This window comes from Mauremys mutica, chromosome 7, assembly GCF_020497125.1.
Source record: "Mauremys mutica isolate MM-2020 ecotype Southern chromosome 7, ASM2049712v1, whole genome shotgun sequence".
NCBI lineage: Eukaryota > Metazoa > Chordata > Testudines > Geoemydidae > Mauremys > Mauremys mutica.
Window position 1 is genome coordinate 119,114,914 of NC_059078.1, and position 25,325 is coordinate 119,140,238.

The window sequence follows — 25,325 nt, forward strand, 5'->3', positions numbered from 1 at the left end:
ACAGTCATGTTCAGATTTTTAAAAAGTGAAACCATGAAAACATGGAATTATCCCTGACAGCCAAGAGAAAGATGCAAACTCATTTATCAAAGATATAGTTCTAACACAAAACTGCTTGCCATTAACCAGGTAGCTATTGATATATAAACCTAATTGTTGTCGTCGCAGAATCTGGAGTATCATCAGTGGAGTGCAAATCTGTATATTCCACAAAATAAAGTCATGCTGGGGAGTTCCCCACAGTGTTCACTCCCAAAATAAATAAAACAAACAAATAAATAAAACTAAACAGTCTTTCATAGGAGACAGGAGACATTTTTCTCAAAATCCAGTTATTGAAATGAGGAAAAGTGGCATGCACTTGTTTTTAATAATAGACAATATATACTTCAGCCACAAATTTGCCAACTCTTGTGATTTTATTGCAAGTTTCATGAAATGTGGTGTTTTTCTTAAAGAAGCGTCGCTAGCCCTCAGGGTTGTACAGAAAGCTCAAAACCACAAATGCTAAACGTTCAAATACTGATGGATAATAAAAGAGAACCCAAAAAGTATTATTTATAAAATATCATGAGTTTTAAGCCAATGTCAAGATTTTGACTGGGCTGAACTCAAGATTTCTGAATGCTTAGTGTTGGCAATACTGAACATGCCAAGGAATTAAGAAAAATATCCACTAATGTTTATGGCCTGTACCTTATCTTTCCCTGGCTGAATCTGACAGTTTGAAACAGATCAGAGAGAGAACTTGTCCTGTTTCACTAGCATGGTATTACAATCTGAAGACAAGAGTCATTCTCTTTTAGGGAAGGGGATAAAGCTGTAGAAAAAAAAGTGAGGTTCTGGAGTGCTTTGGGGATATTTTCTGTGCTTTTTGGTGGGGACAGTGGTCATCCCACAAGGGCTTCTCTCTCTCTCTTTTTTTTTTGGTATTCCGATGCGGGAGGCAATGAAAGGAGGTCCCAAGCCCTGGTGCACTGCATCTAAAACAAAAGAGAACAAGAAGTGGAGGGGAGTCTCACAAACAGGAGTCCAAATCTGCCATTTGGGAAGGAGGTAAGGCACCTAAAGGATGCCAGATTCCTGACAAAATGACTCAATTAAGAACAGAGGATGGGATCTTGGAGCTTTTCCCTTTCCAGGTGGATTGAGATGGGAGCGGGGGGGATTTTTTGATTTGTCCCTAATGAAATTAATGAAGATGGTTTTGCTTGCTGAGCCTGAAGTGCTGAAAAAGGCTGATCCACATTTATGGAGTTGTTTTCTGAGGAGTCTGAGCTGGTGATATGCAGGAAGGATGAGAAGGCCCCAAGAAAACATCAAAACTATGATCCCCCCCTTCCCACGACAGAGCAAGGCTCTGCAGGCAGGAAGCAGCTATGGTAGAACACACCTTCTGTGGCTCCTGGGAAGGTCCCCATGCTAAAGAAGCACTTCTTGGCCTTTCGCTTGCTCCATTTGGCTTGTTCCACCATAATGGGAGAAGAGGTGGAACAAACAGAAAAGGAATTCAAGGGTGGCCCTTGAAGGAGCAAAACCTCTAACATTTGGAAAGAACGAAAAAGAGGGTGGGGAGAAAATTGGAGGAGATTTTGCTTATTGCTGCCCTAAAATTATCTATTTAAAAGTAGGATTCCTATAAAGGCTTAGTATCTAGTGAGAGGATGGAAAAGGTAGGTCTAAGTCCCAGAGCCTTATAAACAAGTCTGAACTGCATCCCATATTTGCAGGAAGAGAGGTGCAGCCCAAATGTCTTGGGCTGAGGTGAGGATCCAAAAAGGACAGTATGATGAAGGCATAAAGCTGAGGAGAAGACAAAAGGGAATACTAAGGTTCCATCTAGACTAGAAAATTGAGATTAGCTACCTCTGATTTAACCTTTACCTTTTTTTACCATAACCCTAGAAAAAAAATATTTTACTCTTTTGGGGATGCTGGCAATGTAATTTATAAAGCCCCAAGTAATTTAAATGATAGTTCAATGTATAGCTACCCATAACAACAAAACTAACCTACAATTACCAGCGAAGAAAAAAAATACCCACGGTTACAAGAAACCTGTGGACTTGGCAACCTTATTCTCACCACATGGGACTACAAATATTTTTTAACCTATTATTTCTGTTTTGTATTACTGCAGAACCTAGGAGCCTCAGTCATGAATGAAGACCCCATTATGCTAGGTGCTGTACAAATACAGAACAAAAAGATGGTTCCTGCCCCCAAAAGCTTACACTCAAAGTGTAAGTACTTGAGCAAGCCCATAGCTTCTGATGTGTGTTAACTGATTTGCCTCATTTTAAAAGGTTGCTCAACTAGAAATTAATGAAGTTCTGTTAATGCACAATTTAAAATAAAACAAGATATAAAAAACAACTTTTCCTGAATCATTCAAAAACTAATGGCTTCATTACTGTCTGGCTATGTACCCTAGGCAGCTGTTGAAGGTCACACAAATACTTGATTTAAACCTAGAACAAAGGTTTGTGCATGTGAATTGATGCGTCTGAAAGGTGCTATACAGACAGCCTTAGATACTGTAGTTTTCTATTTATGTAGGGTATGATCAACGCCCACCTGAACACACTAGGAATCTGTCTTCTTTGACTTCAACAGGCTTTGTATTGGGCTCCCTACAGAATAGGTGTAGCAGCTGAACAGAACCTTCCCCTACAGCTTAGCTAATGTGTTTCCACTCTGACCAAAAAAGACCAATGCTGGAGTGAGTGAGTAATGCAGTGTCCTACTTGGTCAAGTTGCTGTAGCAGAGTGTGATGTCCTGGGTCTTGAACCCAGACCTGGGAGTCCCCAGACAGCCACCACATCCTGTCCTCCACCTAATGTCTGCTAAAACCTGGTGGTCTGAGAAACTAGAAGGACTACAGCCTCAGCCAAGGTACCACCCACAGGACCCCTGACTGGAGGAACACCGAGCTCTACCAATTGGTCCAATTACACTTCTTAAGCCAGGAGGTGGCACAGGAAGTTTGTCTGAGCAACATGGTGATTTTCTGTTGTGGCTGAGTTGAACCTTATGCATACCTGTCTCCTGGACCCAGCCATTTCTAATTCCTGCTCGGCTCCTACCTTCTTTCCTGTTCCCATCATGCTCATGCTGAGTGCTTGATCCTTGCCTCTCCTCCAGCTCCTGCCCTTAAGCCTTGCTTCTAATCATTAGTTACCAGCCCTGACTCCAACCCTGACCTCCAAATTCTGATCCTGACTTTGGCTTGACCCTTTGGATCCAGCATTTGGTATCTGATCTCAGCTCTGATCCGCAACTTTGATTCCTGGTTCCAACTCTGGCTTGACTCTTGGCTCTGGTAATTGGCAATTGACTCTGGCGCTGCCCCTTGGCTTCGTTTCCCAACCTGGACGCCTGCTCTGCCCACTAGACCCAACTCCTGTTCGGACTAGTAGGCCAGATTGTCTATGTGATGCAAACACCTGTCCACTGGGAAGTGGACTAAGGCCACCAACTTCATTTCACATCAGGTATTAATAACCATCAAATGGCAACAGCTTTCATGCTCAACCAACTCTGTCTGGATTTGATCTGTTAATCTACAGTGGAGAAAGGGCATACTCCTGTTTAATGTCTGCTTTTACTCTTCTGCCCTTCCTAATTTTTTTTTTGCACTGAGCATTTCCTTGTTTATGAGTGAGGCCACCGCAAGGATTGTCAAGTGCTAGAATGCACCTAATTTTCACAGCCTGATACCAAACACAAAATGGAGATGAAGGATTAAAGAGGCCCAAGTCTATTGGTCTGCTTGTTATCAATGTACACAAAAGTTAAGTTTCCAGGTAAGCAAAATACACAGCATATGTATTTTTGATGTTGAATTTCCTTGAAGTAGCCAGTTATTCTCCAACTCTGTGCACATTGCAAGTCAATGTAAGACTGTAAGCTCTATGGGGCTGGGACCATAATTTTGTTATGTGTTTGTTTCCAGCACCTAGTACAGTGGGACTCTGATCGATAAGGACAGCTACTACATGCTAAATTGCAAATGCGGAGTAGAGATATTCAATCCCTTTAATGTTAAAAAAAATAGATTCAGGAATAATCACTAGGAGAAAAACTAGTCTAACCCACTTGCTCTCACCAACCTCGTTCTGAAAAGCAAGGACATATTTCGACATGAATAAAAACACATGTCCATTTCAAGGTATTGTCCGCATCATTTAGTCTACTAGATTATGTAACGCTGAAATATAGCAGAAAGACCCTCTACTTCTGTGCCAGTTATGGCATATCAGTGCTGTATACATAATCAGCTGGCTACATCACAGGGATAACAAGTTGACACTTGTATGTTTTAGCAATTAAATAGAATGACTTAGACTTACATTTGTCTCAAAAACTTATTTCAGGAATTCATCTGTACAGAAAAATAGTATTTCACTCAATATTGATAGCTTTTCTAGAAATACCTGTAAAATTTGCCCTTAAGGTGAACAGCAACCTTGACAATATTCCAGTATAGTAGTGAAAAAAGAGAAACAGCAGAATTCACTGATCATGTGATTTCTGTTGACAAACTTTACCACCATAAAGTTTAGGCATACAATTTAGTTCCTAGCAAAGGCTTTTATTTACTCCATTATATCATGGACTTATCTGGAAAACTAAAAAAAGCAATTTGACTGAAATGTGGTTATTGTTTTATTAAAACCCAGTGTTCCGTTTTTGGTAACACAAGAATACAGAAGTAAAACTGTGCAATACATGATACTGTGCAAGTTCAATCTCCTGGAAAACATGCAAAAGTTAATACGGAACATCTCAAAAATAGTGTTCGGGAAATCACCAGAAAGGAAAATAGCTACCACTCACCACTATTCCTCCCCCTTCTCATGCTAACAAAAGTATAAATATATTTGCTTTTTGACAACAATCTTTAAAGAGATTTCGTAGAATAGTTCCCCATATGCTACCAGCTTTAGCACAAATACATAGGTTCACCTTACACGAATCTATAGCAAAATTCTGCTGTAAAAACAAGCTAAGTAAAACAGCTCTGAAATAGTAGAGTAGAAAGAACAAAGATTTTCAATACTGCTATTGAGTATCACCACCACAACATACAATATAAAGAATTAGCCCAACAGCATTTTTGTAGTGTCAGAGTATTATTTACTTTATAAAATGACTACTATCATGCAATAGTTATTTCAGTAACAGAGAAAATATATCTCCTTAAAATATGAAGTATATAAATACTAATCCCCCCCACATTTTGCAATAAAATTATGTATTTGTTTATGTATGATAGTTACTTCCTAAAAAAAATAATTATGCTCCTATTTAAAGTTTTGTTTAATGAAAGCCACATAGACTTCAACAAGCAGATACAAGAGGCCGTACACCATTTATTTATCAAAACAATTTTTGCCATGGAGCAGTTAATCAGTCATCAATAAAAAGTTGACCATTTGCCAAAGAGCAACTTCACCTTAAAAGCAAAGCTATTTTGGACCACAGCAATTAGTCTTTCCATGTTCCAAACACTAAATTCTATTTTCCCCATTAATTTTTAAATCTACGCAACTTTAACTTAAAATAAGCTGTACATCAAAAGAATGGAAAATAAACAGCCAGGAACACAATTTGACGAATTGGACTTATTTAGTTTATTTAGCTAAACAGGGTCCATTGGATCTCTTTAATAGGCTGACAGTTGCACTGGGCTGGTTAATAAAACATACAACACAGTATCTTCAGCCAATATAGAAATGCAAATCCCATCAGAAATATTTTATTCATGAAACAGTAATTTCAGTTACTACCAAACAGAAAAAAGGAAAGAAAAAAAAAAGACTTGCTTTGCAAACAAACAGTGCCATCTAGTGTCAGTGTCTGAACAAACTAAAAAAGAAGTTTAAAAAGCTCTATAATTAATCCTTCTAATGTCAAAACATTATCAGTAGCTCATGTCTCTCCTTATTCTGTAGCCAAACACAAATGAGATAACCTGTTTAGGAATTTTAAACATTGTGAATATAATCGGAGAAGTGACCATGTAAAAAATGATATTTCTTGTTCAATTTGCCAGCTCCTGGCATTTTCTGAAGTCATATGATTTCATTTTGGAGACAAAAATAAAAAAGTTTCTACTTTTATTAGTACCAGGGAGCCCATGTGACTATGGCAGAGTAAACTAGATTCTGTTCTGCCTCATGCATCATCAAAACTGACAGCTAAGTTCCAACTGTGGAATCTTTATTACTGGTGATGATATCAGAGGCAGAATGCAAACAACTTGATTCTTTTTGGAGCTGCCAGGTAGAAGAGTATCATTTGACTTGGATAAGGAATCGCTGAGCGAGAATAAAATATTAAAGCCATGATGTCAGTTTTATAGTCACATTCCTCTACCAGAATCACACTTCCTCTATATGAAGTTACCTTTGTGGGTGGTTAGAACTACATTAATTAGATTGGATGTTGTTTCTGCCAATGTGAACGAACAAACAAAAACAAACAAACAAGAGCAAACAAAAGATTTGAAGCTTTGCTGTTATGTACAGACGGGGAAACAAAAGTGTAGGATGGTGAGCAGGGAAGTCTGGTCATTGCCAACATCCAGGCATCTTTATACATTGAGTAATAGAGCAGATTGACAGGTGACAGAAATCAACACTGCTTCTGCACTAGAGTCCCAATTACAATCATACTGATTTTCCACTAAATGGCATAAGTGATACATTGCAAGTGAATTTATGCTAAAATTGAGTGATTTTAAACCTACTCTGATACAGTACCTTTTTTGTGGGTGCAATGAAAGAGAACTGGAATGCACTGGATGTTTCAGGGGACCCAATGCCTTTCATCTCTAGATCACTAGTTCAAATTCAAGACAGGTCACCAGGATCCCTCAGTCACTATCTGATGGTAGGTTTATTTGAAATAACTGGGTCAGTCCAGTTGCTGAGAGGCAGGGGTTTACTAAACTCATTATCACCATCACCACACTGGCATTACAGTTGTTGACACCCTCCAAGACTGAAAAATGATAATGTCATGGAAACTGAAGTATCTAGAGATGGTTCTTCCAGAACAAGATGCCTGCATGTTGGCACGGTGAAGATTTCTGTACATCTTTGAATAGCCTTATTAAGAACTGTACAAGAATATCAAGGTGAAATTAGTTGAGAGCATTAATATTCTTTAATCAGATTAACAATAACCCCAGTTCTCTACTTTCCCTTTTACTTGTCCCCCTCCTCCCCAACCCCTCCTCCGCAACCCTCCCCATCACCCCGTTAGGAATCATATTATTGGACTTAGCTTACTGATCAAGCACAGAAGAAATCTTTGTAAATGATACCTAAAGTTTATAAACCAAAAAATAAATGCTGGTTCACTGAACTGGTCCCTAAGGAATCACAATTCAGATAACCCCTTAGAATAATTATCAATGAAGCATATTAACTCTTCTTTTTCACACTTCTCTCTAAGAAGAGGGAATCATCACTGGTAAGTTTCATGGAGAAATAATTCCATCCAGCCGCTCTATTATTCTCATTCACTCACACACTCATGCCATAAATTTTCTCAAGGTGCAAGCAGAGAGAAGTGAATTTTCCAGATCCTTAGAGGTACCTAAGGCTTTACTACTGAGCCAGGTTACTCTATGGCTTAGCCTCCCTTTAGAAATTCAGTTTGGGGCTTGGGTAACGCTAGAGTAATCTTTTGCATCTCCTTCCCCTTTCTCACAACTCTTGTGTGTCATATCTAATTAATTGATATTAAAGCTGATATAATTTACTGAATGGGAATTCATGGCTAGTCTCCTCCCACAAGAGAGACCCTCAAAGGAGGACACAGGTGTGGAAAAAACTCATGAGGTTCTTGAATTTTCCTGGCTGTGTATCAGTAAGGGGGAGTATTTTGGGGAGGAGGAGGAGGAACTAAGTACAGAGAGAGGAAAGGCCACACAAATTCAGTAATCTGGAGAGTATGCAGTACCCAACTGATCCAACCACAGCTCCTGGCCCCAACTAGCAACATGGCTCCTATAGAAGATTTTTGCAGAGAATGGTTATAAAGAGAATAGCCATTCCTCTGTTCCTTCCACACAGGGCACTTGTTGAGCATAAGTGCTACAGCAGAGGCACTCTCAACCTTTTACATGAGCAGAGGTGATCAAAGGGTGGAGAGACCCCTACATGCACAAACACAGTAATAAATCCACTTGGCCTTCTTTCACCTTTTGTCTAACTCATTTTGTAAGTAAAAACCTGTCAATAGTCCAATTTTGTCCCCATCTTTAAAGTGATTAAATAAACTTCTCTTCTCCCCAAGGAAAGTGTGTTTGACAATGATTGAAGACAGGTGACTTGCAACAAGACCTTTTCATAGTAAGAAATGAACCCAGTACAGATGTTTTAATGTAATATGCTCCTCTGAACTAGGGCCCGAAAATGGTTTAATTGCCACCATACAATGGAGAAAATCAGTTTCAGAAGAGAGTTTGAAATTTGTCAGGTCAGCTTCATTGTGTCCATACTAACAGTAAAACGGCTTTCGGCACAAGTTCAGGGGAACCTATTCTCCCCTGAAGCTGTGCTGAAATCAGTTCTCTTACTAGCGTGAACAAGATTTAAATTATTTAAGAAACATCAAACAACTTGTTTGCAATGAGTCTGTTTCCTATTGTAGATGGGGCTTAAGTCTAATTCTTTTTTAAAAGTCGGTTCAGCTCCAAGCTGCATTTTATACACATCTGCTCAAAACACAATTTGTAAATACGCAAGAGAAAACACTGCCTTGCTCTTTTACAAATAAATTGAAAACATGATGTAGCAGAAACAATGTGGTGCAGAAGAGTTAACTTAGATATTTTAATTAAACCAGAAAGTGAAAGGGGATTTAGGCTCATATATATCTGGCACTACCTAATCTGGTTAGCAAGTGTTCTTTTATTTCCAAATAGTAGTATGGATGGCAGTAAGGGTGAACAAGAGTGGACTAGAAGAAGGGGTGGGAGCATGAAAGTAGTATCTGATAACTCAGGATTTGACAGGTGTACTTATTACCATGGTCCAGATCAATGTTTTTGGATTCAAATGGTACTTTATTACTAAAGTCACATGACAAAAAGCTAACTCCAGCTGACATAACCCTCCTCGATATGGCCACACTGACAACCTTCCTAAGTATTTGTAAAGCTTACTGATAGGAGCTGTTTTTGTAATATTCATCACAATTGGAAAGACTTCCCCCCCAGTTACAAGTTTGAAAAAGAAAATCAGGCTATTGGCCGAAATGCAACTATGCTACAATAGTGCTAGAACTTCAAAAATAGTTCTTCTACTGTAACTGTTAAAATCCTTGCATAATGTATTTGTCCACAGTGCTACTTTCTTCTCCCCATATCTTCCATTTAAGTTTCCTTTTTGATATTCAAAGTGTTCTGGTGTAGTTTTTATTTCAGCAATAGTTATGGGGCGTTAAAGGAATGATTGTTTCATGTATTGATTTTTTTGGACTTCAGATTTTTGTTACAGTACAGAAGTCTCCACCAGGGTCAAGGCCCCATTGCACCAGGCACGCTACAGAAACATACAAATTGAGTCCCTGTCCCGAAGAGCTCATAATCTAAGTAAAGACAGCAAGTGATATATGAAGGGTGCTCTGGGAACAAATCAGCTACAGTATATACAATGTTTTAATATTATACAGTGACTATCAATAAAAACACGGAGAAACAAATGGACTGGAATGCTTCCACAGTACTTTGAATGTGTAAGATGGGATGTACAAGTATGAGCACACAAGAAAATTAGCTTATTGGTCTAGACAAAAATGTAGCTTATGTGCCCTCTTCATCTGTGTAACTTGTGGTTGTAGGGGGTTTTTTATTTACACAAACACCCAGTTTTGGGACAGCTGGCACTTGCAACTATTTATATTCCTACAGAGAAGTGTTCTTTATGTAGAATAGTGTCCACTAAACTTCCAGTTAAAGTGCCTCTCAGTTAGGTGCCTTGCAGCTCTGCATGTTATTTGGTGCTGAATGGGAACGGATTCTTTCATTTAGCAAGAAGACCTGCTATATTTATTTCATGAAGGTGCCAATAGTCATGGAACAGTTTGGGGTGGCCAGCCCAACTTTGGCACTGCAAGTAGAAGGAAAGTGTTTTCCAGTGAGAACATTCTCCACAGTACATGCAGCCAGTATTGTAAAACGCACGTGTGAAGGCAATGTGGAGAGTAAGAAAAAATAAAAATTATATAACATGCACATATAGACTTCCTAGGGTGGAGGAAAAAAATATTTGAGTTAACCTTTGGAACATGCTGAAATCAACGCTCATGACCCTGCTCTGTTTACCCACAGACAAGATACAACATTAGAGGCAATAGTCCAAAGTTTTGTCCATTAAAGTTTTATCTGAATCCAATCCAGAGGGCATAATGGTAGATGAACAACAGCTCCTATGTCTGCAGTTCTTTGGAATGCATGCTGGCAGTTTTACACAGATCTATTAACCAGAGTTTTGAGTAATGGTTATTTGGTATTCATTTCTGTAACATGGGTACTTGTCTGCTAGAAAATGAGCCACAACCTAGCATGCTGACCAATATTATCTCATTGTTTGCTTGTACTTCCCTGTCTGTCTGTATCTGCTCTCTCTTGTCCACTATCGTACACTCTTTGGGAGAAGGAATTGTTTTTGTTTTGTTTGCAACCGCACCTAGCACAATGGGGTCCCAGTGTATGATGGGGGCTGATAGGCTCTATAATACAAATAATTTAATAATAATTTTCAGTTAGTGCTAATTCTGAAGTACAACTTGTGGCCAACACCAATTTAGGATGGATTCAGACGAAAAAGCTCAATATCCCATTATCTGTGCCATCCGGTTCTATAAAACATCAGTGTTTAAAGTGATATTGTCAAACAGAGAAAAGTGTTTGTTTTTTTTAATTAAGCATGCTCTAGTTTTCTCTGAGGTATTACCATCTAAGATCACTATAACCAAAAGATGACAGAAAAAAACCCACATTTTTTCACTTTTAGACTTTTGAGCATTTATAGCAAAGTCCATCATAGTCTGTTGTCACTATTCAGGTGGGTCCTTCACACAGCATCCAGAGAGAGAAAAAACATTTAACAGATGCAACTGTAAAACCATAGACAGTGGCGGAGGGACTGAGAGGCAGGTATAGTAACTGAAGCCACTTGTAAGTGAGTGGATTTCAAGTTGAGTGTTCCTTTAAGAGATGGCCCTAGGGCTTTAGTTAAGAGATTTTCTGCAAAGCAAAAACAAGCAGTATGCAACTCCACATTTAGCCACAAGATAGAGCCCTTACCATGGCATACATAAACTGCAAGCACATTCCACAACATAAACAAGTAGTGATATTTTATATTACCTTTAGCATTACCAGATTCTGGATTCAACAGCAGTAAAGGCTCACTCCTAGCTGATACTCACTAGGATGTATTTCATTTTTAAAAAGAGCTATTAAAACTAAAGTTTACCTACATTACTTGTATCCACATAAAAGGGCTATGTAAGAGTTTACTGATGGTATTTTTAGTACAAAACTTTCATATAGCTTGACCTTTTATGGGCCAGCTTCTCATGTCCTCGCTCATGATCAATAGTATCCTACTACACAAGTAAGTAACTTACTTGAAATTAAGGGGTTCCTTAGGAATAAGGTGCTGTACAACCCAAGTCATGGTATCGGAATCAGACCCTCAATGGCTGGAATTTCTTACACTATGAGATGTGACTAATAAAAGACAGTACCATCTGCATCTGCCCCGTATCTAGTCGGAGTCCCATGGAATCTGCTTCCTTTAATGACAAAAATAAGATACTGTTTTTAAATTTCATTAGTCCTGCAGAGCCAACACAGCCAAGAGTGAGTGAGTGAGATGCTATTCCTTCTTGGGCACCATTTATTCCAATGACAGAGCTATCGGTTACACCTGTGCAATCCTACTGAAAACTATGAAGTTGCACAGGGATTGCTAGGGGCATAATTTGAACTTAAAACTGCACAGATGTGTATGGAAGATTAGTTCCAGCTGCATGATCTTTATAGCAGTGATGTGTGGGAAAGAACAGTCAGATTCTGAAAGCTCAGGTTGAGCTAGCAAGGCTGGCACCAAGAAAAAAAAACAAACCCCACCTATATCTAGAAGTTAGCTTATGAGGCTGTAGACGAGAATGTCATCGCTCGCGGTACAAATCAGCCGGATACCTCTTACTTTGCAAAACCCAGTGTCCTTTTATTTCCCTGTTTTCGTTCCCACCACCATCTATATACAACTCTGTACAATTCAATAGGAGTTAGGTAGCCACCCGGCGGACAGCTAGTTCCTGTTGCTAGCTAGGAGCAGCAGTTCCTCATTCCTTACTCCTCCTGTTCCCCCCCTTTCCACTTCCTTCCTGCGAGCTTCATAGGCCTTCTCCCCAGCAGACTCACAGGTGATTACTCTTCGGCTCCTTTAATGAGCCGCACCCTGCCAGCTCCAATCAGTTCCCCTTGATGGGAGCTGCGCTAGCAGGTTCTGGTTCACTGCCTCTTAGGCCAGCACCCTGTTACAGAGGCACAATTAACAAAACCCTGCAAGGCCGTTTTTAGAGTTACCTTTCAGAGTGTGACTGCACTAGGTTAAAAGATTCATATAATTTCAAAATATACTTCAAGACTTAGCAAGTGTAGAACATTTACGAATGTTTATAAGAAGTATCATCCAATCATCAAGATGCCCAATGACCATATGACAATGTAATACAATGAGGTAAAGGAACCATTCACAGTCCAATGTCAACCCAATCTCTCGCCACTTTGGCCAGCACAACCTAAATGCAAGTGGACTTCCCATCTGGAAGCAGTCTGCCATCACTCAGCCTAAATGTCCTCTCCTTTACAAATAAAGGATCTAACCGTCTGCAGAATTAATCCATCCTGCTCTTAAGTTTTAAGAATATTGCCAAAATGTTGGTTTCAATAACTGCTTGAGCTGGGGTAAGTCTTCAGGACTCTGTCAGACATACAAAAAACTTGACAGAAGAGATTTTTTTTTATTACAATGTGTATAAAATTAAACTTGCAGTCCCAGTTATGTCATTCATTTTCAAGTTTGAGAGAAGTGCTGATCCAGATGCTTTATGCAATTCACTTTGAAGAGACAGTATTAGTCTTAAATCAGCTTTCACATTCTGTGGCCAAGAGAGGGCCATCCACAGCTATAATCATTACATTTCAAAACATAGAAGAGAAATGATTAAACCAAAGTCCTCTCAGTTGAAAAAAAAAAAAAAAAGACAAAATCTTCTAAGCCCCTGTGTTTAGTCCAGGGGTGGGCAAACTTTTTGGCATGAGGGCCACATTAGGGTTGCCAAACTGTATGGAGGGCCAGGTAGGGAAGGCTGTGCCTCCCCAAACGGCCTGGCCTCCACCCCTAATCCGACCCCTCCCACTTCCCACCCCCTGACTGCCCCCCTCAGAACCTCCGACCCATCCAACCCCCCCGCTCCTTGTCCCCTGACTGCCCCAACCCCTAGCCACACCCCCGCCCCGTGAGAGGCCCCCTGGGACTCCCACACCTATCCAACCCCTCCTGTTCCCCATCCCAACTGCCCCCCACCAGAACCTCTGCCCCATCCAACTGCCCCCTGCTCCCTGTCCCCTGACTCCCCCCGGGACCCCCTGCCCCTTATCTAACTCCCCAGCTCTCCGCCCTCTTACCATGCCGCTCAAAGCAGCATGTCTGGCAGCCGCGCCGCCCAGCCAGTGCCAGACACGCTGCCGCGCTGCCCTGCAGGAGCGCGCAGCCCCACCACCCAGAGTGCTGGTGGTGAGCTGAGGCTGTAGGGGAGGAGAGACAGTGGGGGAGGGGCTGGGGCTAGCCTCCCCAACCTGGAGCTCAAGGGCCGGGCAGGATGGTCCCGCAGGCCGTAGTTTGCCCACCTCTTGTTTAGTCCCAAAATGAAGTACTAGGCTCTAGCCCCAGTACTCTGCTGACTGATAAATGCCCACTTACAGCTTCACTTTCCTTCACACAGTAAAGAAGAGTAGGAGTAGCCAACGTAAATGGGATCCAGGTTGAGTTTCCAATTCCACTTATAAAGAACGATGTCTAAATCTGCCAGCCCACATGTGCATGCATCTTTTGGAAGAGCAGCAAACCTCGAGAAGGTGAGTCTAAGAAAATCCTGCTCATAAACTGCAGCATTCCCAGTTAGAAACTTACCCTCAACTGCAGTAAAAGTGAATTTGTTTCAGAAGGCACGTACTTACCACCACATTTTCCAGGTGTCATCTAGCACTCCTATTAGGCTGTAAACTCTTTGCTTACAACCAACAGATCACAACTCAGTCAAGATGATTTTCACAAGAGTATTCAAAAGGCATTTACATTTCAATGAAAATTTTCAGCGGCTTTCCCCCAGTCACTATACTATGAGAGCAGCTCAAAAAGCCAAGAGAGTTTATGCCGTATTTTCCTCCCTTGTCTCCTTGAACGCGCAGCCAAACCACTGTTACGTAAACTTTCTCAGAAACTTCACCTTTGGGTAAAGAGCAAGCCTGCAAGAATCGCAGCCTGGTAAGTAAACAACTTGCGAAAATGATCAGTGTCTGAAAACAAGTATTAGAACGCAAATGCTTTTGTCACCTTAGCTACAGTGGCGTCAGTGAACTGAACCATTCAGCTCTCATAACATACTTCTAATCATAACTATTGCTTTTTTCATTCTCTTTTCCATCCTTTACTCTTTTCCTCCATTTTTCTGGAAAATATCTTGCTTGGATTTTTCCATCACTTTGATCTATTCCCTCTTTTCTTCTCTCTCTGCGCTGTTTGCATTCCCTCATCCCCATCCAAGGCTCTTCCATCACTTATTTTCTATTGCTCAGTCATAGGCCCCTCTCATTCCTTCTCTTCCCACAAGCAACCCTGTTTCATCACTATACAGATCCCAGTCTGTTCTCACTGGGCCCTCACTCCCTGTGAAGGTGACATGGCTAATCTCCCTTCTCTTAGCTGTTTTGAGCATGGCAGGCGGTAAGAAAGGGGCAAGGAGTTTCCATGGAGACATAGGGGGTTCTCAACATATATAGTAACGTTCACTCCCCAACTACAGATAGCACTCTTGGTCAGCCTGGTGCCCAACCCTCAGGATGCAATGGAGCATTAAGCTCCATAGTGTCACATGTACTACTTACACCCAGAAAGAAATAGCTGATGGATTTGAAGTCTTCAGCCAGCCCTTTTAGAAGCAATTTTGTGTGTACAACAAATCCATTCGCCATTTTAAAGTCAAAAGAAACAGGACCGGTGGCTTGCAGGCTATAACACAAGCACACAGACAGGAGAACCATGCTAGTTTGCATTTGGTACCTGAAAGATCCACTGAGGATAACTGATTTGCAAAATAGCCAATGAGTATCCAAACAAAGGAAAAGAAATCATGGATATTGAGTAATGATGAAGTGAACTTGGGATTCATTTCATTTGAAAAGCGTAGTTTATAACTGGTAACTTATAAACATGGTACTTCGTACTAGTCTCATAAGTTTATAATACCCTGTAAAATTAAGTGACTTCTCATAGCATAAGTACAATGGTCGGCTATTGAGTCCTTGCCAAGAAACAGGGCTAGAAGAGTGTGGACAGAGAGAGATGAGGGCGGAAGAAGGGGCGGGGGACACACGATGGTAGGAGCAAGTAGTCTGCAGAGTTTAACTGGGACTGCAGACTAGCAAACGATTAGGGAGGTTCTTCCCCACATAAGAACTCTGCGCAGATATGATTGCATTTGCGGACAGGGAGAGGAGAGCTCTTTCCACCCTTGCATGAGTTAAGACTATTCTCTCCCCCAAAGTCTGCCCATGTGGAGTTGATTGGACAAAGTTGGGGAAATGGAAGAAAGTGATTACTTCATTCTGAAACACAGTTACACTAAGGTAAGTTTCTTCTTAAATGCCATCCTTTATCATATGTAAATATACTCACAAAATCTGCTTCCAGTTTTCCCATTTCTTGTTTGTAGCTCCTCATTCTACTGCTATACATTCCTCGGCTTTGGGCGGGGATTTCGCGAACTTCAAGTTCCATCTGTTCAAGCTAGTAATTGAAAAACAGGAGAGAGACTTAAGTTTATTTTATGTCCATCTACATCCTTGTTTTGTTCACATTTATATATGAAATTTCAGTGACAGCCTCTAGCTTTCAGTATGGTCTTCTGGCTACCTTTTCCTCCCCCTTGCTAAGTGCGCTGACACTCAAGGAAACTGCACAAAGTCAGAGTGAATCAGAAGTACACCGTTACCTCAATATAACACCACCCGATATAACATGAATTTGGATATAACACGGTAAAGCAGTGCTCCGGGGGGGGAAGGGCTGCGCACTCCAGTGGATCAAAGCAAGTTCAATATAACACGGTTTCACCTATAACACGGTAAGATTTTTTGGCTCCCAAGGACAGTGTTATATCGAGGTAGAGGTGTAATTAGAACCCAGGAATGGTGTAGCTGCTAATTATTTGCTCTACCCATTGGACTGCAGCCTCCTTAGTATGCTGCTGCCTGTTTAGAAATGGTATTTTGCCACAGTGAAGAATCCATTATCTACTTTTTAAAATACTGCTTTCAGTTCACTTTAAAAAAATAGCACCTTTCCACAATAGCAGTAGGCACGCTGGACAATATTTACTCATTTTCCACTGATCTCAGACATGGCAGTATGGCACAGGAAGAGAAATGTCTTTCATTTAGGTAAAGTCCCAAGCTGATATTTGCAGAATTTTTTAAGAGCTAGATAAGCATTTATACAGAAAACTCTTATTTCCAGTTTGAAATTTCAGGAAAGGCACTGGATTTAATCAATAGATTTACAAAATATTCACTTGAAAGTCATTCAGCCTGATCTATTCAGAACGCATATGCTACTTAATGGGAAACTGTACGGCATAGTTTCTCTAAATGATTTTCTGGTAATAAAGAGAAATAAATATATAAAGCAAGTTTTACTTCTATATTATTCTTTGTCTTAGGCCCAAGTTTCCTAAACTGAAGGTTAGTGGTTGTAAATTTAAATGTCTTGCATAGCACCAGTTTCAGTGGATAGTTAAGAAAAATCTGTCATGTGAAACCTCTCCTTAACTATAGAGATATTGAGATTTAAAAGATCAAAGGGAAAAAGCTTATGAAAAACAACTGGAAAGAATCTTTGTTCCTTTTAACAAAACAAACAAACAAAAAAGAGTTACCAGGCCACCAAGCAAATCCTGTTGGACTATAACCTGTTACTCGGGTGAAACAAAACTGCCCAACCTCAGACCCATTTACTCAAGTCCTATGCACCATCCAGGAAGAGGTGAAGATCACTATCCTGGGACATTTAGGCCTAATCACAAAACCAGTGCTGCAGTTTTTCCTAACAATTTTTCAACCGAGACCCTAGAAAGGGAAGGGGATTGACTAGATGGACCTGACAGGGATTCCACCAAAACATTTATCAAAGCTGTGTATGGAATACGGCTCACCTTAAAAGTAACTCCCAGGATTTGGATTTCAGTAACTATTTATCTCAATTTGATTTAGTGTTCCTCCAAGAAACTGGATTTCTAAGTATGAGTCTGATTTACCAGGCTTTGAATCTGTATTTGAATTCTGAAGAGGGTGGTAAGCATGCAAAGATGGGTAAACCTGCAAATGGTCTTGCCCTGCTCATCTCTAAGTTAAATGTTATAACTAGTAAATAACACCAGGCAATCCCTATTTTTAAAGCCTCTAGTATTATTTTCTCAAATAAATGTACTCCATTAGCCCTGAAGATACATATGCCCCTTGGAGCTTCCCTTTCTATAGTGTGTCTTTCTGAGTAGGGCTTGAATCTCTCATTGATTTGCTTACGGAAAAGTTTTCATCAGCAATCTTAGTTCTTCTGGGAAATTTTTATGATCAACCAAGTTCTGGGGATAAGGAATTTTTTTAGTTTCCCCCCACACCTCATTTAACAGGGTGTGATCTTCACTTCCCCCGGACACGCTAAGGACAAGGTAAGAAATACTCCAGGTTGTAAATCTTCTGTAATTTTAAATAGATTTTGGTTGGAGACTTTGAATGGTAGAGATGGCAAAGATCTGGAGAGTCATTTTTTACTCATCTTCTAGATGGGGCAATGTGTTTGACTATATTGCAGTTTCTATTTTAAGGTGGTCTCGTTTCTCTAGTTTTATAGTGGCTTTTACAGACAGTGATCATTAACAATGGAGGTGAATTTCTGCCCTTCAGCCACGTTTTCTAAAAGGGATTTTGACAGATTGTGTTTTACTCCTGATTTTGAAAGTGTAAACTCAAGGTATATTAAGTGGAATCTGTTATTTGGTACAGTGATTAGGGCACAAGCCTACGACTTGGGAGACCCAAGTTCAGTTTCCTACTCCACCGAATGGTCTTATATCACCTTTGGCAAGTCACTTAGGGAATTAATGCACAGAGACACTCTCCGTAAAAATAGGGTTTCTAACATTTGCCAACTTTGCAGAGGTGCTGTGGATAAATATATTAAAGATTGAGAAGCAGTTTGAGATCTAATGAAAAACACTAGTTAGTAGTAGTAAAGCCTCAAGGTCAGAGAGACGCTCATACCCAGTGATTTGTTAAGTTCTGAAGAATAAGCTTTTTGGACCTTAATTTTCGAGCACAAGCACACACAAACTGAGACTGTTAAATTACAGGATGACTTGACCATTAAAAAAAAAAAAAAGATTTTTTTGTATCCTTTAGAAGATAAGAGAATCTATCATGACTCGGATTGCTTCACTTTATAAAAAACATTTTCAGATTATTGCAAGAGCTCTGGGAAATAATAGTTCCTCTTATTCTATCAAGATATTAGTTATGCCTAGAAACTACTATAAAAAAAGCTGAATAAGAAAAAGTTGGATTATCAAAAGGTCCTTTGGAAGAAATTTGAATTCACTGCCACAAACAAAAATCTCCTTTATTTTGGATGATGGCAACAATGGTCTACCACAGGGGTAGGCAACCTATGGCATGGGTGCCGAAGGCGGCACGCGAGCTGATTTTCAGTGGCACTCACACTGCCCAGATCCTGGCCACCAGTCTGGGGGGGCTCTGCATTTTAATTTAATTTTAAAGGAAGCTTCTTAAACATTCTGAAACCTTATTTACTTTACATACAACAATAATTTAGTTATATAGTATAGACTTATAGAAAGAGACCTTCTAAAAAGGTTTAAAATGTATTATTGGCACACAAAACCTTAAATTGAAGTGAATAAACGAAGACTCGGCATGCCACTTCTGAAAGGTTGCTGACCCCTGGTCTACCACAAGATTAACGTAAAAATTGATGCTCTTACCCCAGACATGCTTTGGAGAGACTTTTTTTGCCTTGTACAATGATAATCCATCTATTAACTCTTTAGTTTGGTCTACCTCACCTGCTATCCTTATCCAGGCTGCCCTACAGTCTCCACCATGGAAGTCAGAATTTTGCTAAAACCAATGGGGAGGATTTTATCCCAGCAGAAGTCTATAAGGACTATATTGTTTGATGGGGCCCTGTGTTAGCAAAATTATTTACTAATAAAAATATGTAGGGATTGTCACCCTCCCCCCCAAGGTGACAAATGACCCTAGAAATTACTGACCTATTAGCCTTTTAGACATGGTTTTTAATATCCATACCAAGTATCTCCTGTTGGGATTAGAGGACTGGAAAGAGTTATAATTTATTTGTTTAGGAACAAGCCGATTTCAAGAAGGACTGCTTTACCAACAGTTATTTTGCCCTCTCTCACCCAATTTATAAACTTTGTTCCTCCAAGAGGGGAAGTTTTATACAGCCTTCGTTGATCTGAAATCAGATTTTGATTCCATTAAGAGAGTCAGTCTCTGGGATAAATTTGTGAGGATCTGCATAGTTTTTAAGTTACTCTCTCTTTTGAGAACCCTCCATAGCCAAAAAGTGGCCAGAGTTAAAGATATGATCAGTTAGGGTGAAAAGTTAAGCTATGTCCATCATTATGGGAATCGGTCTGGGCTGCTTATTGGCTCTCTCTTTCTTTAGTTTTCACATTAAATGAGCTTGCAGCAGTTTTAGAAGGGGAACAGTATATCCTGCCCAAAATTTTGGATTAATCTGTATTTGTCCTTCTTTATGCAAATAACGTGGTTTTGCTGCCCCAAACGATATATAAGTATTGCATAAGTCTACATGCTTTGGTGAAAAAGAATAAAGTTTCTTCTTTGCTGTCATCATGAGGGTAGATAAGCAGATTTTTTTTTTTTTTTGCCTAGGCTGGTAACTTTTCATGAATATCATGCGAGGTAGTGCAGTATATATACTATAGCAGAAAAAACAGATTTCATTCTGCAGCTATTAAATATAATCAAGTTTCATGCTTATTCATAGATTTCAGCATGCATTGTTACAAATATTACATTAGTCTTTCAAATACAATCAAGGTGAGTAGAGCCAGATTTCAACTTTTTTTTCCTGAAAAGCATGAAAAAAGAAAACTGAAGGTAAACTTAAAAAGTATCTTTTGCCCTACTATTACCAGTACTTGTTCAATCATAATGCAATGGAAGCTAAAGGAAAAGTATGTAACATGTAATCCTGGGAGATGTATTTTTTCAGTTCTTACAGTGCAATGGTAGGGACAGCTGTTCAGAATCATTCCCACAACAGCAGCATTACTGTCTACTCTTATTTCATAATAAGGAACAGATTATAAATTTAGACAATTGGAAAATATAGCTAGATCTCTTGATTCACATATGTTTCAACTTAACCTACCCACACCCCCATTGGCTAAGAACAAAGCTTAGAAATAGACCACAGCAAGCTTAGAAGACCACACAGCATAACACTCCTGCCCATTTCTGGTACAAATCTTAGCCTATCAAAAGTGATGTGTCCTTTAGTTATTAGTTTTTAGAATATCTTTATAGTCAACTGCAAAAGAACAAAGAATGGGCAAAATTACTGAGGTGTGCTATAGGGCCAGTATACACAGCCTCCTCTCACAAAGCTCTGTGAAGACAGATTCTCTCAGAATTTACTATGCATAGAGGAGTGCCCCGCTCCTGCCCCAAACAAAATATCAGATTTACTGGGGAAGGAATTGGATGCCACAGGATGGAATGCAATGAGCAAATAAATCCGTGATTCTCAACCCCCGGCCCGTGGGCCACATCACCTCACAGCTGCAGCCCATGTGACATCCTCACGGCCATACAGGTAGTATATATATCGTGTGGATGCAGCCCACATAACACACCGAGAGCTGCATATGAGCCCACAATGATAAATGGGTTGAGAACCCCTGAAACAGATTAAAAATACAACTGGTATCAAAATGTTTTATCTCAACCAGGAGCAAGAGTTACACATTTTACCCAATTTTCCTACTTTTAAAAAAAATAGATTTCTAATACAGTAATTCATGATAATCACATATATGCACATGATAGGTATCCAATAATATGCTCTATTTTGTGTCTGTCCTTGTACTGTGTACCAGCTGCCTTCTCCTGCAGGTAACAGCAGACCTGTTCCCCTCTAGTCAATGCAGCTTCAGAAAGGAAGCACCCCAATATTCAAAGAATCATGAATGTTTCGCAGGTTGCTGCTGCTAAGTACACATACTTGATAAATACTGGTGCTATTAAAGCAAATTAAACTACTTGGTAGCATATGCCATGGAAAGTGCCTACTTATCCCTGATGAAAACTCAGCTGACAGACAGCACCCTATGCAAGTACAGATATGGTAGTATTAATACTTAATAAAACCAAGCTGGTGATATAATAACTAGCAGAATTAGTCAATACAAGTGGAATCTGGCATTTGACCATAATAAAAAAACAACTACAAATAAATACTTCCACAGCACGTTCAAAAGGAGCATCTTTTTACATATCTACCTACCTCATTAGATCATGAGCCTTCCTCGTTAGATCATTTAGCTTCACCCACAGATCAAAAAAATGCTTGACATTGGAAGTTAATCCAAAGCCTATCCAAAATGAGTGAGCCTTACTCCTAACATCATGTATGCACCATAGTGGTAAGTGACAAAGATGCGTAGATAAAACCAAGGCTTCTCAGTTACTTACTGTTCTTACAAAAAGCCTTCCACATGTTGGTTAATGCTGGAGTAGATTTACATAAAGAGGATTTGGGATTCCTTACCCAACAGTTCAACAACTGCTTTTAGGATATTTATTGGAATAACAGATTACCAAATATTGTATTAGTGTCCTTCCAATTTTTTCCAGGCAAAGAGTAGGTGATGATTGCAGTTCCCTCAAATAGCCATTTAAAAAAAAATCTACATATCCAAAGCCAACTCTATTCAATCAACTGGCATTGCGCTTTGACCCAACTAAAAGGCAGAAAATATGGGTTAACACAATTAACCCTTAGGCATCATAAATAAATTCAAGCACTGTCAACAAATTCTGTTACCAAGAAGGAAGGAAAATCAAGTGAATTAAAACAAGAATTTTTTCCAATGATAGTTCTTTGATCAGACAGTACAACTGAGCAAATCTATGTACCAAGACTACAAGTGGTAGCAATTTAGAGCAATGGTTTGTTTTTTCTATTTTAGCCCTTAATTTAAAAGGAAACTTTTTGAATCAGTTCTGTTATTAGCAGTTTTTGTTCACATTGATTATTAAATCCAAGCCTTGGCATTAACCACGGACATGTTAGGTAATTGCTTAAAGCCAATAATTACATTAAGCACCTGTCTAGTAGCATTAGCGATGAGATCTAAAAACAAAAGCGTGAAAGAAAAATGCAGTACATTAAATTAAGATCATCATTAGGATAAAAATGTTAAAGGAGAATTTTCTTTTTAATCTTCAGGGGGAAAAAAATCATCCAAATTTGTATGTATTATGACACAAGGAGAAAAATGAGTCATTAAGTCAATTTCTGCTCATTTCAACAAGCAATGATAGAGAATTACTTGGCACAGAAAACCAAATTTGAATGATCTGTCACCGAAACACTTACAGTATAATTGCCTTGTACTAATACTGTGAGGGAGAAGGAAGAGAGAAGGTCTGTTATGTACTTGCATTGCTCCAATCATCATAATATCAGAGCACCTAGCAAACATTTAATTTATCTTTGGAACACACCTGCGAGGTAGGGAAATAATAGTATCCCTCTTTCTGAACGAGGATACTGAAACAGAGATAATAGGTAACTTCCCCAAGGTTACACAGAAAGTCTGTGGCTGATTCAGGTATTGACCCCAAATCTCGCAAGCCCCCGCTCATGGTTCTATCCACAGGAGGGATCTGACTGTGAAACAAGGGCTCCAGCAGTGTAAGTGAACACCATGCTCAGGAGTAAAAAAGCATTTCTACAGTATCATAAAATGTATAACAAGAATATGACACGGTCCCACCACTGGAGTGTGTACAGTTTAAACAGAAATCATCAGTGCTCATAAACAGTAACAGGGTCACGGACATAATTACTTAGAAAGGCTAGGAATGGAATCACTAAATTCAGCTCCACAGCCTAATTCTCAGGCTATATTTTTGAAACCAGTAGATCAAACTCATAATCCAATTGCTTTGATGAAAGGCTAAGATTACATTCCTCACGTTGATATAAATTTAACAAACATTAGAAAAAGAATTTTCACTCTTATACTGCCTACCATCCATGGATGTTATTACAAGCAGCGTTTCCTCTCTCCCACACACATACTCCTCTTGCATAACTTGCTGCATGAATACATACAATAAATAACTGCCCTGAAATTCTGGGCACACCCAAGCCAGGTATCAAGATATTTACCACCTGAAATCCATTATTTAATGTTTTAGCACCTATATTTTTCCTTCTTATAATTTCTGCACTATTTTTTAACAAAAGAAATATGACTGTTGATAGTGAGAATACTATAAAACCCCACAGCTGTTTATTGGAATGTGGTGTCTCTGTAGAACACTTTGAACAAAGTATATCCAATATCTAGACAATTTCTTCTAGGATCAATATCCAGTACTACCACCAAATCCCAGTAAGATATAGGGCATCTCACTTAACAGCTCTGTGCCTCAATTTACCCAATACCTACTTCACAAGAGTATTAGGCAGGTCATATTAATTAGGGTTTCTAGAGCACTTTAAGATCTTCTAATGTTAAGGCATTACAGAAATACAAATGTTATTTTTAAAGTTACCACACACAGATTTCTAAACACATACCTCAAAGCCCCTAAAAGTCTACTACAAAGGTACAGAGAATATGTTACTTAACAGAAGATTGTAATGTTTGAGACATTTCCTGCTTGTGTTTCATATTCTAATAAGAGTCTCACATTACTATGGGCAGGACATTATTTCTGAATATATGCTGAATATTACACTAATGGTACTTTCATTTATTTGTTTCACAGGAATTTTCATATAACATTTGAAATTCTGTGACGTACCAGTTCTCTTGCTTCTTCTAGCTGTTTCTCCACATTTGCAACCATCAGCTTCTTCTCATCTAAAATAGAATTATGAAGAGAGAAATAAAATTTTGCTCTTCCCAGCAAAGAAAAGTCACATATACAATTTTAGAAAAAGCTTATCTGTGCTAGTTCTTAGTATCTGACACAAAGGATTCTTTTTGGTGTAAAATTAGTATATAATTGTGACATACTGAGGTGCAATCCAGATCAGTGAGGGGCTGTGTCACTCCTGCCCTGCAACCTTGAGTGCCTTATAATCAGTGATGAGCTGCCAAAATCTTAACAACTGGTTCCCTATAAAAAGTTCTGATTTAAGCGGGGGGAGGGGTCGGGGGAGAGATCCTCGTGGGGCCGGGGGCCCCTGCAGGGCCTGGGTCAATTGCCCCACTTGCCCCCTCCCCTCCCCTCCCCTCCCCTCTGGCCAGCCCTGGAGCTTGCAGCAGCCCCCACACACACCTTGCTGGGCCATTCAAAAAGTGGCAGCAGGATGACTCCAGAGCTCAGCTGAGCTGCCCAGCTGGTGCCGGCGGCTGGCCCCGCTGCAGCTGGGGGGAAGCAGGGGAAGGGCCGGGGGAGCCTCAGCCTCCCCAGCTGGGATTCCTGGGAGCAACAGGATGGTCTGGCCCGCGGACCGGAGTTCTTTGCCCACCCTCTGGCCCTTTAACAACCAGTTCTCCACGGAGGTGTAATTTTAGCAACCGGTTCTTGAGAACCGGTGGGAACCTGCTCCAGCTCACCACTGCTTATAATACCTTGCTGGTACTAGCTCCCACCAGGATCACTCACAAACAGCCTTCTAGCATGCAAATCACACCCGGA

At 39.8% G+C, this 25,325-nt stretch overlaps 1 protein-coding gene across 2 annotated transcripts in view; it reads right to left on the reverse strand.

The window, feature by feature from the left end:
* The window catches only part of VTI1A (vesicle transport through interaction with t-SNAREs 1A), a 334,815-nt gene that overhangs the window by 300,620 nt on the left and 8,870 nt on the right, over positions 1 to 25,325 (reverse strand). For both annotated transcript variants that reach the window (XM_045025204.1, XM_045025205.1), the window contains exons 2-3: positions 24,483 to 24,541; positions 15,994 to 16,104 (exon numbers count right to left, since the gene is read on the reverse strand). In XM_045025204.1, the coding sequence (XP_044881139.1) occupies positions 15,994 to 16,104; positions 24,483 to 24,541 (170 nt within the window). The remainder of the gene's footprint in view (positions 1 to 15,993; positions 16,105 to 24,482; positions 24,542 to 25,325) is intronic.